The sequence below is a fragment of the Phycodurus eques genome, chromosome 3 (assembly GCF_024500275.1).
Source record: "Phycodurus eques isolate BA_2022a chromosome 3, UOR_Pequ_1.1, whole genome shotgun sequence".
In the NCBI taxonomy this organism is placed as follows: domain Eukaryota; kingdom Metazoa; phylum Chordata; class Actinopteri; order Syngnathiformes; family Syngnathidae; genus Phycodurus; species Phycodurus eques.
In genome coordinates, this window is record NC_084527.1 from 3692034 (window position 1) to 3709843 (window position 17810).

At 42.5% G+C, this 17810-nt stretch overlaps 1 protein-coding gene across 2 annotated transcripts in view; it reads right to left on the reverse strand.

Annotated features, from left to right (window-relative positions):
- tcf7l1b (transcription factor 7 like 1b) overlaps nucleotides 1-17810 on the reverse strand; it is a 40119-nt gene that overhangs the window by 10706 nt on the left and 11603 nt on the right. For both annotated transcript variants that reach the window (XM_061671475.1, XM_061671473.1), the window contains exon 4: nucleotides 9766-9849. In XM_061671475.1, the coding sequence (XP_061527459.1) occupies nucleotides 9766-9849 (84 nt within the window). The remainder of the gene's footprint in view (nucleotides 1-9765; nucleotides 9850-17810) is intronic.

Here is a 17810-nt window from a genome sequence, read left to right on the forward strand (position 1 = left end):
CACATTGTGTCTTTGTAGACCTAGAGAGAGCCTATGACAGAGTACCCAGAGAGGAACTGTGGTACTGCATGCGGAAGTATGTTAGAATAATACAGGACATGTACGAGGGCAAGAGAACAGTGGTGAGGTGTGCTGTAGGTGTGACAGACAAATTTAAGGTGGAGGTGGGACTGCATTAGGGATCAGCCTTGAGCACCATCCTGTTTGCAGTGGTGCTGGATAGGCTGACAGGTGAGGTTAGACTGGAATCCCCGTGGACCATGATGTTTGCAGATGACATTGTGATCTGCAGTGAAAGCAGGAAGCAGGTGGAGGAACAGTTAGAAAGATGGAGGCATGCACTGGAAAGCAGAGGAATGAAGATTAGCCGAAGTAAGACAGAATATACGTGCATGAATGAAAGGGGTGGTGGGAGAAGAGTGAGGCGACAGGGAGAAGAGATAGCAAGGGTGGAGGACTTTAAATACTTGGGGTCAACCGTCCAGAGCAATGGTGAGTGTGGTCAGGAAGTGAAGAAACGGCTCCAAGCAGGTCGGAATGGGTGGAGGAGGGTGTCAGGTGTGTTATGTGACAGAAGATTCTCTGCTTGGATGAAGGGCAACGTTTATAAAACAGTGGTGAGGCCAGCCATGATGTACGGATTAGAGAGAGCGGCACTGAAGAGACAACAGGAAGCAGAACTGGAGGTGGCGGAAATGAAGATGTTGAGGTTCGATCTCAGAGTGACCAGGTTGGATAAAATTAGAAATGAGCTCATCAGAGGGACAGTCAAGGTCCGATGTTTTGGAGACAAAATTAGAGAGAGCAGACTTCGATGGTTTGGACACATCAAGAGGAGAAATAGTGAGTATATTGGTAGAAGAATGATGAGGATGGAGCTGCCAGGCAAGAGAGCTAGAGGAAGAACAAGGAGAAGGTTGATGGATGTCGTGAGGGAAGACATGAGGGCAGTTGGTGTTTGAGAGGAGGATGCAGGAAATAGGCTTACATGGAAAATGATGAGAAAGCCGAAAGGAAAAGAAGAAGAATAAGTGTTGATTAATATTTGAAATGTACAGTTACAATCAAAAAGCGAGAGTAATGAGTTAATCGTGGCTCAAACCTAAATGTTAATGTGTCAATGGCTTAATTGACTTAATTTATTTTTGTAGGTGATATTATTCCAGTGTCCAGCTTCATCCAGTAGTATTCATGACCCACAAGAAAAGTGTCCAAAGGAAACCACATGTAACATGAGCTGTGTTTTAAATATCAACATCTACATGGTAGCACATATAACAAGCAACCTGGAACCAGATGGTATCGACAATGGCCGATAGAAACTAGGCTCTTACGTAGAAGTGCTTTCTGCAAACAAGTCTGCAGTGGTGCATAAATATTAGCCAGTAACTAAAAACAGCAAGGACTGGTCCTGCAGAGATAAGACATAGTAACAGGAATTTTAACAGGAAAAGAAGCAAAAGCAAAGCAGCCAATGCAGAGGAAATACGTACATCTGTCTCACCCTAAGACGTTCTGAAGCTAACTAAAAAGGCAGCGGTGGCAGTACCTCGCTTGGTTGTCCAACTTGGAATGGCGCTAAGAAAAGCACAGTCCTTAGTCAATGTGGGTGGAGGGGTGGATTTCATTCAAGCAAACATGTTTTTGGATCCTGCACATCTGAATTGAATTACTAGGCAAACAGCCGATGGGGAAGAGAGCTTAGAACAAACTGAATAACCCTGCAGCTTTGTGTGTCTTTATGCTTGGCAATTCTGGGTGGGAGGCTCAGAGGCCTTTCAAAACTCCAGGAAAGACAGGGTGAAAAGAATGTCTGGCATGCTGAGAAAAATCCAAGCCTTGTTTGTCAACGCCAACAGGAAGCGGACGTGAGAGGGAGACTGACCGTGTCCTATGTCTTTAAAATCAACCACTCCAAATACTGCCATTCGTCAAAGACAACGTGTGTTTTACGTCTGGTCATTGCCTCTGAAAAGGTCAATGGCAGCAATATTCCGGGGTTAGAATAATAAAGAGCAGACTGGCATCATATTACTGCAGTCGCCAACTGTGAAAATCCCCATCGGTCATTAAATTGAGCAAAATCAGCAAAGCATCTGTGGGACGCAAGCTTAAATCCTCTGCATTTGTTTGGCTAATACGCACAGTAACAAAATAGTAACAGTATTTTAACAAACAAAAAAAAGACTTGTATATTTCCGACTAGAATGCAAGAACTGGTTCCTTCCTTTTTAAAGTGGGATCTTGTGTCTTGAGTGGCCCAGCAAGACTATTGACCCAAGATCAGTATTCAGTGCATTCCTCCTCGAGCCTTTGATTTCATGATGGATACCGTTTCCCCCCGGCTTAATATAAAACAAGGAATTCTCCACAGGCTTCCTCTCACAGAGTTGTTGAACGAGTATTGGTCAAACGCAAGTAAACATATACCTTTAATCCTAATAATAAAAAAATACAATTTATATAGCACTTTTCTGGACACTTTACGCTACATACAAAACAGAAGCAATAATAGCAAGAGGGGTAGGGAGTGTGTAAGAGGCGCGCTCAGGATGAAAAGATGGGACGGCGTCCAGCATAGCAACGCTGGAGTTGGACTTCGGCTTCCACAGTTGAATGGGAGAAAATGGAGCAGGATTAAACCACCACATGGCAGATGGAAAAGAGTCGAAAGGTGGAGCAGGATAACCAAAGCAGGACAGGAAGTCATTCGCCTGTGCCGTCAGCTAGTTAGCTGGTATGAAAAGCCAGCCAGCGAGAGCTAACCGCACCAATACAGGTGAAAACCTATCCGGGTTCCATCTTCAGCCAGCAAATCATCCTGAGAAAAGTAAACCATTAAAGCTAAAAAAAGAACAACTCTCTGATGGAGAAGCAACAGCCAAAATGGATTGAAATAAGGCTATATCATTTAGAATTATTCTCACTTCATAAATCATTGTTGGGCCCAAAGAGTTGACAGATGCAGGTAGACATACGACATATGAGGAATGCTCCTCTTGACCGTATCACTTCAATTACTTGAAGAATTTGGTAACTAAGTGACTTCTGACATGTTGACAGGATCATGTCTCGTATTGGCCATTGGCAGTCATACAACACTCTAACAAAGAGCTCAATTCTTACACCAATGTCAAGGGAAGCGCTACACATGTTTGAGCTGTGATCTGATAAGCATCTGGGGGTCAGACACTGGTCAGTTTTACTGCATTAAAGAGTCACAGCTTCCAACAATCAAGTATAACAGCAAAGGCTATTGACAAAGAGAGAAGGCCTTTGAGGCAAATTACTGCACGTGCCGTAACGACCTCAATGAGTGCCGTGAACAGACTTGATCAGATCAGCCTTAATGGCTTATAATTCATATCAGCATCTCTACTCTCAGGTCCAGCTTAGCCACCACCGAAAGGATGAAACGTTCCCCATACTGCATCACCTGGCCTGAAGCTCATTTGATGGATTATTCATAAAGAAGCAGCAAGTTGAACACAAACACATATGAGGGCTTTTGGGGTTTGTGTGTTGTTTGCCTAGTGTCCATTATCCTCACGGAAACATTTAAGGCTTCTTTATACTCGCGCGGACGGTGACCGTGCTGACGTCACTGCGGCTGTCCTGGCTTAGGGTTATGTCCTGTTTGCCTTTTTACTCGAGCGCGACCCATGCGCGCAGTTTTGAAAATGTACTGCAGTTCACCTCCAAATCGGGGCGTCGCTATGGCTGGTATTGGCTAGTTTCCTCTGCATTTTTTGGACCATTTCCGGTAGCCGTTTTTACTTTCCTTTCTGTAACAAGGAACAAAGCAATGACAATGCCGACCGTGGAACAGTGTCTGCTAGAACATATGGACCTAGATGACCAGATGATACATTTAATTATGCTGCAAAAACGATCGAAAAGGGGGCGGCGTAGATGGTATTTAGAACCGAGGGGCACGCTGAGTAAGTCATCACAGCATGTGACTAAAACGGACCAATCACAAGAGATGATCTCCGCGGTGTTCGGCGCACAGCAACAATGTTTGCCGCGTGCGTGTCAAGCTACACAGAGGGGCCGCCTGGGGCAATTCGTCGGTCACGGGATGCAATGCGGGCGTTGTCGACCGCGCGACCTCGGGAGTATAAAGAGGCCTTAATTCCCTTCATCCCAGTTTTCCCACTACCATCGTTACGACCAAATGCAATAAGGCTTCTTTAAACTCGTACGGACGGCGACCGCGCTACCGTCACTGCGGCTGTCCCACGCGTAGTTTGCCATTATACGTGTGCGCAAACCACGCGCGCTGTTTTGAAAGTGTGCTGCAGTTCTCCTCCAAATCGGGGGTGTCGCTACGGCTGGTATTGGCTAGGACACCACAGGGTGGAGTTTCCTCAGCATTTTCTTGGGCCATTTCTGGTCGCCGTTTTTACTTTCCTTTCAGTAAGAAGGAACAAAGCAACAACAATGGCGACCGCGACAGAACAAATGGACCTAGATGATCAGATGATCATGATGATGACGCCGCCGCCTTCTCGATGCGCGGCGTAGATGGTATGTAGAACCAATGAGCACGCTGGTACGTCATCACAGCATATGACTAAAACGGACCAATCACGAGAGAAGATCTCTGCGGCGTTTGACGCACAGCAACTATATTTGTCGGGTGCGCGGCAAGCTACACAGAGATGCTGCGCGGGGCAATTCGTCGGTCACCTGATGCAATGCGGGTGTTGTCGGCCGCGCGACCGCGGGAGTGTAAAGAGGCCTATACTCGCTGAATGCTAAACAAACCTGTCTATTGAATAATTGAGGCTCTCAGGCCAAAGGAGGCATTGATTAGCATAGAGGCCCCATGGACCCAATCTGCATAGTGACAGGACTGGCCTTTCCATGACATTCCTATCTACCAAACATTAGATTTCCAATTTACAGTATTCTTCCTTGTTCTACACCACCAGAAGTAACACAGTAATAAAATTCCGACTAATACTATACTTGTCACTGCGATGAGTAATCGATAATGTTGTATTTCCTGATAGCGCAGTCTGTATTGAAAACCATGCTATGGAGTAGCTCCTGGATTTATTTACGTACATAGAAGGATATGAGACTATTGAGCATCTCTCTTTACAAGTAGACTGAAAAGGCTGAATGTATACTATACAAGATTTATAGGAGCCTATAATGAGGTCTTTTCTACTGTATTATAAGAAGAAAAAAATAATGCACAACACGTCAGGAAATGAGTAGATGTCTGCTTAAGCAGCCGCGACTTGTGTATCATCTCCTTGGGTCTCTTTCTGGCTCCCTTTTCGCCCTGGGCAGTAATCCTTGGACCCCCGGGGGTGCCCACCCGTTCCCCTTGCTCTCATTAGTGCGGAGTCGGGGGCCATGGGAAGCCTGCAGGCCTGGGGAGACAGCCTGCTGCTACCCTCCCACACCCACTCTCTCCTCAGCTGGAGTAATGAGCATATAATCAGCCTTGCTCCCCCTCAGCAGCGAGACAGCAGAGGGGAATGTGGGCTCCTGGCCCGAAGTGAGGTGTAAGGGCACCTTCACTCAACTGTACCCAAGATACCCGAGATTAGCACCTTTACCACCATACATCAAATAATCCTCTAGTCACCAGATAAAGCATAGTGAATTCCTCATCTTTGTGTTTTCACTGCCAAATCTACAGAGGTAAACTTTCCCTTCCTCGATTTTGCATTTGATCTCAAAAGTCATTAAATTGACTTTTTTTTTTTTTTTTTTTAATCTTTCATTAGTACATCGCCTTTGATGAGAAGATTAGATTTGAGTCATGTCAGTAAAAATAGTCGAAATAAAGTAAAGTGACTGTCCTTTACTATACAAAATACATTGACATTACGTTATGTTTATTTTAAAGCTACACTTTAATCAAATCTGCTTTTTGGTTGCACATACGCACGCACGCATACACACATACGCGTGTGTGTCTTGACCTCTGCCGAACCCATGAGACAGACTCACCGAACCTCCAGGGTTCGATCAAACCCAGGTTAAGAACGACTGCGCTACAAGAAACCACCACGTCCAAGGAAAAACAATCAATCAGAGACAGAAAGTGTGACTTGCAATTGTTTGTCCCTCACTCACAGGTTCACCCCCGTAGACTCGCGCTGACCTGTTGCTTGTTATCCTTGAATAGCATCTTATTCATAATGGAGTATTACTATTACATTAAATTTTATTTTTTACGAGTGTGGCCACAAGTCGGCGACAAATGATTGACACGTCGTCAGTCAAGCTTTTTGTTTCTGATTGGTGGTTTTTCCTTGGGCACAGTGGTTTCTTGTATATCAAATTAAGAGGCACACGATGGGGCCAGAGATAGCTAATTTTTTTTTCACAGATCATATTTATCATGTACAACTGCCAAGAGCATGACTTCTTTAAGTAATATAAGTTACTTCTTTAAGTAATAGTAATTATTTACTGCAAACTTCCCTTTAAATAAGCAATATTGTACAACCCCAATGAAGTTGCGACGTTGTGTTAAACAAATAAAAACAATACAATGATTTGCAAATCATGTTCAACCTATATTTAATTGAATACACTACAAAGACAAGATATTTTATGTTCAAACTGATAAACTTGATTGTTTTTAGCAAATAATCATGAACTTAGAATTTTACGTCTGCAACACATTCCAAAAAAGCTTGGACAGGTGGCAAAAAAGAATTGGAGTTGTAAAACTCAACGTAGTACCGTAATTTCTCGCATATAATGCGCACCCATGTATAATACGCACCCCCAAAGTTGACCACAAAATTCTGGAAAACCCTTCGACCTATGTATAATGCATTTTTACAATGCATGATTTTGCTTCTACCCATACTATCAAAACATGAAGTATTATCTGTATTTTGTTAGTTTTTTCAAATAATTATTCTGAAGTCAAGCACTTTATTTGAACACGTAATACTTTATTTTTATTTACTTGCTCTCATTTTGAAATTCACAGTCCTACTTTTATTTAGTAAATGAGAAAGCAAACAGTTGTGCTCATATGTTTGATTATCCAGGCAGAATTTGTAAAATGTGTACAATTCTTTAAAGAAAACATGAAAGACCAGCCAAATCACATTTAATTTTGTTTGAATGGGATTCAAATTAAACTGTCAAGCATTTCAGGAAAGCATTATCATTAAATAAAACATAACCATAAAGAAATTAACGATGGTTGATGTTCAGTCAGCAGTCGTATTTAAAAAAATGTAATAAAATAAAAAATACAATATTTCACAAATTTTACCTGGATATGTAAACGTATCAGCACAATTGTACGTATATGGGTTTATTTGATTTCGGGCACTTTTGATTTTCGTTTCTGTCGTCACCACCAAACTGCACTATGTGATGAGATGTGATGGTAATGACATTTCAAAGTTTTCAGCTAACTCTGCTATGCTGGTAGAGTTAGCTTATTTTTTTCTTTTAGCTTGCTAGTCCTGTACAACATTTTTATATGATTATCAAGTTTTTACAGGAAAATCTTTAAACATATTAACACTACAAGTCGTTTGGTAATGACATGCAATAAAAATATTATGTGATTTAAAGGTACAAATGAGGAAAAAACTTACTTCTCTCTGCCCTAGCATGTGCTTGAGTGACAAGACAAAATGACACAGGGAATTAAAGAATCAGATTTTGAATAAACTTTATTGATCTGAAAATGGTCAATGTGGCGGTAATGACAGCAACTTTAAGGGACAGACATATTTTTTTAAAAATAAAAGACGGAATTTGAAATGTTTTGTATATATAATGAGACATCATTAATTCTATTATATTTTAAGGAATTTATGGTAAAAGTTACACCATTTTAGCATTTTTTTAGTAGAAAGATAGAGCCTCATATATCCAAACCCTTTGCTAGGGACAGGGTGAAAACTGTAAAATACCACCATAAAACCACTCCAAAAATGTCAAAATATACTAATATTAACTTGAAATTTTAGACAACACTTAGAATTAGGCACGCCCACTGCTGGTTATTGAAAAAAATATATTTAAATATATTTGTTCTTTAAATTTTACACCAAGGACACAAAAAGGCCTGTAATCAAATAAACACCCATATACAGTCATAAGTACCCCTGTCATATTGGAATGAAAGTGTAGGCTACACCTATTTCATAACCTCTAGGTGGCAGTGGCATACTATAATGAAAGTGTACAACTTTTCCATAACCTCTATGGAGCGGTGGCATATTGGAATTAATGTGTACAGCTTTTTCATAACCTCGAGATGGCGGCATACATTTATAAAATGTGAAAGTTTTTTTTTTTTTTTTTTCCGCCATACCTATGTATAACGTGCACTATTGACTTTTGACAACTTTTTGGGGGGTGGGTGTGGGGGGGTGGGGTGAATGCGGATTATACACGAGAAATTACGGTATGTATAATTTTTAAATATGCATTTGAAAATGTTGATGTAGTAGCCAAAGGTTTACCTCTTTAACTATTGTCTGATTCTTTTCTGAAATATCATGTTCAACTTTTCTATTACTTTAAATGTATTAAGAAATGTTAAAATCATATCATCACCAAAAGCCACCCAAAGACCTTTAATTTATTACTCTCATTTTGGTACGTCAAAACTAAGTGAACAACACACAGTGAAGTTGCAGAGCCACTGTGACTGTTAAACGAAAATTAATCAGGGTCTTTGGAAGGTCAGGACTGTATTTGTCATTGGTTTCAATTGAAAAGCAGTCAGTGTTGAATTCCCACGGGCCAACACCAACCCATTCACAACAGTTTTTATTGAATGCGCTCGATGAGGACATTATCATGTGCACCACTGCGATTATGGGATGCGGCAAATTGGCCACAAACTCAGCAAACGTCTACAAAGTGTATCTAAGGTCAAGCGGCTGAGTCACGGCTTCTTTACTCAAGTGTGACTCTTGTTCCATGTGGTGCCTGGCATGACCCGCCTATCAATACAATCAAACAGGTGGGTATGTTGATAGATGGCAAGAAGTTCATTTAAATTCAGTTAAGCGATTAATTTTTTTTTTATGTTTTCAGTCTCATATGTCACAACCCAAGCACAAACCAAACAGGTCTGCTGACGCCACGCATCATCTAACCGCAGAGAGACGCTACGAGGTCAGCAGGCACAGAGAGTCACACTTGAGAGTTTGATGGAAGAAGCTAGAAAGAGTTATTGCCACATAGACAGACAAAGAAGTCAAGAGTTTGCCCCTGGGTGCTGCAGCTGTTTAGAACTGGATGTGGAGGGATGTGAACCAGAAGATTTAAATGCAGACTATAACTTTGTTATTGGGAATAACCATATTAAGGTCATAGTTTGATTAAAGCATTTATTTTCTTCACTGTAAATGGATTCCCCCGATAAACTTGCATGATTGGTTTGATAATTTGATTAACGTTCTTAGGATATAGTCTGGAGGAAACATCACATTAGTAACAAACATGCAGGAAGGAGCGATTATTTTTAGAGAATATATACGTTGTTATATGGGATTTGTGTTTAACGACCCCTGCAGCACGCGCCCCAAATTTTGAATGTCTTCCCCCTTCAGGTCATGCAGCACTTTTGTCAAACAGATAACTCTTTATCTCTGAAGCAGGCATCAACACAACAGTTTCACTAATGTGAAAAATCGAATAGTCTGCAAAACAGGCAACACTGACTCAAAATTTGATCCTAGTTCCAATTCAATATTTCAATTAAGGTGTTTACTTGATAGCTGCTGTGTTAGAGTGTATTTGTGCACTCACTAAATGGCCCGGTGTTGGAGAACGGGAGTCTTTGAGTCCGGCAGAGCCGGGGACGTCCAAGAGGGGCCATTTCATCTGCAGGTACTGTGGAGAAAAGAAAATAGAAGATTGAAGAAACAGCACAAGGCATCTAGCTAGACGAGCATACATGAATATAAGATTTGCTGCATTAATGCATTGTGGTTTCTGTTCTATCGACACCTTTTACAAAAGTAAAAGTGACTGTTGTCAGCAACAGACTGGTAGATGGCTGTGAAATTGCTGTTTGTCAAGGAAAAATAAGTGGCCAGCTGTGGATGCCCATCGCAGCGCGGGTGGGAAGAGACAGCTGGAAGGAAGCGTGCAACCAAAGGTTGGGCTGCAGAGTTGACGCAAAGTCTGTCTCAATTGATTTGGCCTTTTGTCCCACCTTCTGTATCACAATTTTTCATAAATTTTTCACAGTTATCATGAGGTTGTGTAATTATTTGCATTCAGTAGCGCTCAACATCACAGAAAGTCACAGAAAAGAGAGCTGTGTACTCAAGTTTTTCCCCCCACTTCTTTTGATTAATAGAGCAACGCAACAAGCTGAATATTTTTTGTCCTCCAGTAATCGAGTTAGCATGAAGCCAGATTTCGAAAAGCACGTCTCGACCATCTGGTTTATGAATCACTTTTAAATGTCGCATACAGCAGCTTGTCATGCATGTGGGTTTTTTCACCCTGGGACAATTTCAAATACATTTTCGTCATCCATGTTCACGTTAAAAAAAAAAAAAAAAAAAAATGTAAAAAATAGCGTATCAAAGTAGATTTTTATTTTTGTTGTTGTTTTAATCTTTTGGGCACATGCATTATGCGCTCCAAATTCCAGCTCACTACACCACTGTCATTTATTCACACAGCATTGTGCTAATAATGGCTTTGCGTTCACCAGCAGTCTGATCTCCACTGAATCAAAAACTGCTGAAGGCTGGATTACATGTGACACTCGATGACAATACTAATAAAACAATATCTGAAAAGCGTTGTCCCACTTTCAAAACTTTTTGCAGGATAAATGATGACAAATAAGCTCGCTGAAGGAGTCATGCTTTCACGTTTGGATTTTTAAAACACCATTCATCACTCTGGTTTGTAAAGAGGAAGGAAGTTTGGATGGCTGTGGGTTAAAAATGGAAAATACATTATAACAGAGGGGGAAAAGGGACTAGAGGGAAAAAAAAAACATTTTCAGGAATGAGTTTGTCGAGCAGGCGGAGGGTATTGTTTCCTGACAGCTGGGGTCCAACAGAGTACTGGGCCAGGGGGAAGGGGACCCTTTTTCTCTTCAAAAAAAGAGGGGAATTTCTTGACATCAGCCCTCTTCATTTTCACTATTCTGCGTGAGGCTGAATTGTGGGTTCCAACTAATGGGCCCGAGTCCATACAACTGTCAGGAGGCAGTTGCTTTTACAGACTGCTCGCTCACTATTGAAACTTTCTGCCACTGTGTGCATGGTGCCTAATGAATGCTGCACTGTGGGGATAAAATCCAAAACAATGCAGTTTTCTACATCTAATCTATGTCAATCATGAGGCCTTCCACAAATGAAACAAGTGCTATTGTGAGCATTTGGTTAAGCCCAACCCTGCCCACCACGACTCTCCTACCCAATCCGTCCATTTTTGACAGCTTTCTGCCAATAATGAGGAACGTGCCCTGAGGCCTGTTTTGTTTTGTTTTTTCAGAGCACTCACCTTTCTTTTAATTGCCAGCGCACCCGATGGCGCAACTGTTCACACACTTCCTAGTCGCTCACTGTCACGTTAGCTGCTGGGCCTACATTCCAAACTATAACAGAATGCCACTCACAGACAGACGAGAGGGGGTGAAAGCGTATGAGGGGATGTGAGTTGTTTCAGGAAACAAATGGGCAAGAATTGTGAGCTGTGTTCCTCAGCAAAAACGTGTTAGTCACAAATGAAGAAATAAATGTATTATAAATATGATTATTATACATTTCAAGACTAGGATTTAATCACCAGCCTACCTATGTAATTTGGAATAAGTCACAACCTCGTCAGCTTCATTTGATCTTTGCACAACTGGAACAGATGTATGGTCGTATGGATGTACGTCTGATTCGGCATGGGAGTTGAAAGCACTGTTACAGTAAATAGACTCGGACGGGCAACTGAGAGAAATGTGTGGCTAAGTGGTGTTTAGCTGATCCATTTTTACAATTCTTTAGTTGTCTTCCAGCCTCGCTTGCCGCCTCCAACACTCAGAATAAACATCAGTCAATGTGCTACTTTTACAGGGACCCAGATGCAACAAAGGTGGCAAACATGCCACAGATTTTTTTCCCCCAAACTGAAACTCTGGCTTTTTGAAGAGTGAATATGCCATACACTCTGGGGCATATGACCTGCCAGAGTGGGGCTCTAATTGTTACGCTGCTCTCAGAGAGCGCTGGAAAACACAGCCAAAGGTCTTTGTCATCTCTGAAGTGTGTGGTGCCATACTGCAGGCCAACATCACAGTGTGGAAAAGAGACAGATGTCTGGACATTTGCTGTCAAACTAAGTCACACACTCTGCCAAAGGGACAGAATACTAACCTCATATTTCAGAGGCGGAGCAATAATCTCAACTGCACAATCGGACAAACACAAAAAAATCTTTCAAATTCAATCGAAAATTCGATCCAAAACTCCAATCGGAGCAGGATAACTTTTTGCTGCGTGGAGCTCAAATCCAATCAGACAAAGTCAAAGAGCAAATAAAAGAGTGAATGTGTGCAAAGGGGCGGCTCAGACGAGGCCTCACGCTTGTGAAATGGCTTTGCCTAACTTGCAGTGAATAGCATAGCAGCAGGAATGCCTCCACGGATCGCTCCAGCAGATAATGTCAATCACCTACTGTGTGGAGAACCCCTCCCCATTGTTTTCTTTTAGCCCCCAACAGCAAACAAATGGGCCACACAGCTTGCTCTTTTGACTGAGGTGTTAATTACCGTCCCCTGCCCATATGAACAGCAGCTCCAGACAATAGCCCTGTCAGGCCCCGACACAACAGTCCCTCCCTGGTTTGCTCTGCTCATATCACCTGCTTATGCGGGGCCTATTGACACCTCAACCTGATCTATGCATGAAACACAATTAAAGCTTTCAGGACAAAGAAACTGTGATAAGTAGCCCCCGCCTTGGCTCCAAGTTTGCATTAAACTCATTGTTTGCCAACATTAGAAGCAATTACATTGACAATTCTTAAGCAAACCTCGGCAGTCATTGTGCTAATTAGTGTGTAATTGATGGGGAAACGACAAGCAGCTCAGCTGGTCAGACCCGCAAAGCCCAATTGGGCCGAATCAAAATTTTGAATGGCCACCAGACCTTCTTATCCCATCACCGTGAAGTAAGTAGATTAGTGAAAGAGGAAGCCATTTATTAAGGGTATCTACAAAGAGAGTACAAACAGAGAGGCACAACAAACATATTTAGAAGGCGGAGTAGAAAGTAAGCCTATTCCCCAAGATAAACACCATGTCTCTTTGCACTCTACTCAGTGCATTTTTGCGACCCTACAAACTACACTCGAAACCAGCACTGACGCATTTTTTCAGACCACTTTTTATTTCAGCTATTTTCTTATGAAGCACAGTCTTGTTATATTAACACTGTCAAGCCCGTGATTGTATGTCGGAGATAGCATCCAGCTAATGGCGACCACATTTGAAGTGCCCATTAGCCTACTGAGGAATGAAGTTAAGTGACTATGTCAGGGACACTCCCTCGGTTTGCCGGGCTTCTTTTGTGACCTGTTTGGTCGTCCCGCACTCTTATTCACAGCCAGTAAAAAAAAAAATGGGTCAAAGGTCAGACATCCAGAGTGCTGTGGTTTCTATGGTAACATGGCCTATTAAGGCCAGGCTCATTGGCCTCTTAACATGCTCTTGTACACAAAAGAACTATTAGTGCAAAGAGGGAAAGAGGAGAGTGGAGAGTGGAGGCAGCATCAGGGAGGTCCTAACAACACAGCTTCAATGTTTTTCCAAGATTTCTAAGATGATTACAATTGAGCCGCTGGCACCTCTGTCCAGTGAGCATACATTTTCAAATTAGTTCAGAATATTTGGAGAAAAATAATGTTTGTTGTAACAGCGGAGAGCAGCGTCATAGTCCACGTCTTGCCCTATGCAACGCTCCAAAAATGTGTGACTGACTCATGCATATTCTGTACGTTGTCAAACTGGCCTGCAAGCTGGGTTTATTTGAAAAGTCCTGGGAGTGAATTTACTGCAGTTTCAGTCATAAAACAGCATGAACAAAATACAAGGCCAAGATAAACCCACCCCCAAAAGAGCTTCTTTAACATTCGAACCCAGTGAGTTAGAATTTTTGCAAGTCAAGCAACTTTTGCTGGATTTTTTTTTTCTTCCTTCTGCATGACACGATCCTGAGTTATTGCTTCCTGTATCCACAGCTTTAGAGCTTTAAACTCAGCGCTCGCATGTGCTTTTATACCAAAAAGCTACCCTGACGAGCTGACTTTCAGGTCATTTTAATCACATATAGTTACAGGAAAATTCTTTACCCGTGGTTAAAGTGATGAATAAATGAGTTATTGTGTAAGGGAGTACAACAGCGGGTCATGTCGAGCTCACTGTACAATTAAACACACCAGAACATAATTATGCATCTGGTAGGAGCGAGGCCATCTCATAAAGACAGAGAGGAGGGTGTAAAGCTGTTCAAGTCAATTACAAGAAGTTAGTTATGTGGTTTCTCATACCTTCGAGATCTGTTTTCAATTGTCACTGGCACCTCTGCTCAGTGTCAGCATGCTCTCATGTCAGGACTCCAGTGTCAGAGGTGTCGTTACGTTTCGTATCCTCTGGCATTGTTTGTCCACTTGCACAGGAACACAACTTTTTTTTTTTTTATTGTTCATGGAGTAGTCTTATTTCATTGAAATTCACAGCCGTAAACGTCCGTATAATTAATTCCAGAGCACAAGGTGGTTAGCAGCACTCAGCTGGAGGTTTATAGCAAAGCTCGACTTAGAATACGGTAAGAGTGTGCACCTCCAAGTCGACGCCAGTGGCAAACAAGTGAGAACTTTTCATTTCTACCCCAACCCAGACTGATATAATGCAGATTTTCCTGCCGAGGCATTAGAGGTAACGAACAGTGTGAATAGCACATCACAATGATCACACCACAAGCCCCCACCGCCATCTTGCGTTTCTAAAACAGGGGACAGTAAGTCATTTTTCTTGGCTCTCCTTTTAATAAACTTCCTTAAAAAGAGTGCTGAGAACAGACGAGGCAGTGAAGAAGTTTGAAGCAGTAAGGTGGGGAGAAGTGCGTGTAGGAAAGGCAAAGTATTTTTTTATTTTTTAAAAGTGACTAAATTAAACACATTTGTTTCAGCTCGCACATACCACAAGTCTTATGAAAACAGAGGGCTGATTGTGTTCCCTCTGCTGGTCCACCCCCATGCCCCCTTCCCCTCCACTCCTCACCACCACCTAACACCACCCAGCTTCCCCAAGCCACCCCCACCCCCTGTCCCAAGCGGGAGACCCCCCCCGACCCCCCTCCACACACAGCTGCCTGCAGATGCCTCCTGTGTTTGCTCTGCGAACACGAGCACAAATCTCCAGGCCCACAGACTTCTGGGCCCTGCCTCATCTCACATTTTACTACCTGACATCCTTAACACCCCACTGTTAAACCCACTCGGACTCTCCTGTCTGACTGCCCACCACCTGCACGCCAGCTCTGTCCCACTCAAACAGACACACACACACACACACACGCATTTGCACGCCACAAGTATGCTCTGACACTCAGGCCTGTGGGAATTGTCCCTTATGGAATATTTTGGCACAGATCATAGAACAATATGATTAAGAAAATCATTGTCAAAGGTGCTGCAAGCCAAATCATTTGGTTAGGACCTTCCAGATCCTAACTAAATTAGACAAATAATAGCAAACAAAATATTCTGGCATGAAATTGTTGATTATACAACACTACTATCTGAACAAGAAATGTTTCTCATAACATAGATTCATCCTTCCATAGTACGACACGAAACCAGACCGACTAGCGTAACATTCCCCAGGGTTAGCTATGCGTATTGTCAGCAGACTGCAGTGAGAGCTGGATCGCAGCCGAGCATTTTTCAGTCTGACATTTGTTAACGGTCCCCACTTGCAATTTGCAGGCTTCATTTTCATCACCGTCGCCACAGTGGATGACTGGTTAGCACATCAGCCTCACTGTTCTAAGGTCGTGGGTTCAAATCCGGGCTCCGGCCTCCCTGCGTGGAGTTTCCATGTTCTCCGCGTACCTGCGTGGGTTTCTGCAGGTACTCCGGTATCCTCCCACATTCCAAAAATGTGCATGTTGGGTTCATTGAAGACTAAATTGCCCTTGTTTATATGTGCCCTGCGTTTGTCTGGCGATCAGTTCAGAGTGTACGCCGCCTCTCGCCCAAAGTCAGCTGGAATAGGCTCCAGCACACCCGCAACCCTCATGACGATAAGCGGTATAGTGAATGGATGGATGGATTTCCGTCATGCTGTCCGTGCAGTATTGAAGAGGGAATCATGACCCAGTGATATTGGCTATACATTTAACTGGGCTTCTTGCAATAGATACATTTTCCAGCTGGAATGTTGTTGTTTTTTTTAAGTTTCATCAGACTGTATATAAACAAAGACGCATTAACATCTATAAATAATGTATCTGTTGATATACAGTAAGAAAATAAACTTCATACAGTATACATACTGACAGATGTTTCAGATCAATTAAAATCAGTTCAATGTTTCAATGTTTAGCACTCAAGGCTGAACTTGATATTTTAAACAATATGTAGAGCTTAAAACTTCTGGGTGATTATGATGTAAATATCAGATTTCCGCTGACTTTGTTCAGTAGAGTCCCCTTACAATTACATAGTATCTTGGAATGCAAAGCATGAACCACGGACAAACACTCAAATTTTGTTATGTTAACATCAACGTAACTGTCACTTTCAAGGTGAAGTAGGAAAGTTTATCTTTCCTGAAGAGCTGTTTCTTAACCCTCAAATCTTTGCCACAACAGAACAAACTTCGCAGTCCAAACTGCACACTGCTGCAAACAATTAGCGTAAACCCAAGAACTGTAAGTTGTTCTGAGCGAGACACTGAGAAAAAGACAGAGAGCGAGAGTGAAGGGGGAGTGACCGAAGGAGGAGAGGGGTGCTTTCGCACAATTACAGCAGGGATTTATGGCCTGAGAAACAATTTATAAATCACAGTGCCTGTGCTAATGTGCTCCAGATTGTTCTCCATGCAGCTGCAATTTTGGTCTGCGTGAAACGGCATAATAAACTTGGCTGGAGGACATGTTTGGGTGGTGGCGGGGCAAGGAAAAGTTGAGATCGTGGGTGGGGGCTGATGAGGGTGAGGTTATGTGCTCCAAACTTCCAGAGGTGTTTTAAACAAAGGAAATGTGAGCCCTTTTTTCATTACCCAGTGTGAAAGATTGCCCAAGTTCCCTTGTCTAAAACTCAATCTTTGAGAAGTACTGATGCTCAGAAAATGTGAAGAATGCAGATTAACGCATGTTTTCAAAGTCAATATTGGATCGGCACAGTAGCCGGACGGCAAAAGCTTCCAGAATTCTTCCCAACAAGGAAGCGCAACACATTGTGCAGGTTTACACTCTTAAGTATCCGGGCCAAAATCGAACCAGATTTCTGACCTCATTGTGAAACGCGACACTTATTACATTGTAACATAAGTGAAATGAATTGTCAATTACAATAAGAAAAGGCAAATGTTGCAAGCTGATCCCTTCATTGTGGGAGAAGGTTGGTGTGGAAGAAGGGATCGGATGTGCCAAGGATAGCCTGGGCTTTTGTGGCCACTCAGCCAACTGGCCCTGAACCTTGGCCTCTAACCCTTCACCCTGGGGGGCAAACAAAGCTCTGAGTGACATCTGAAACTAGACACTGTGGAGAGAGAGTGTCTGCTCAGGACTCCAATAACCCCATTAACTCTGCAGGAAAAGATGTGTGGC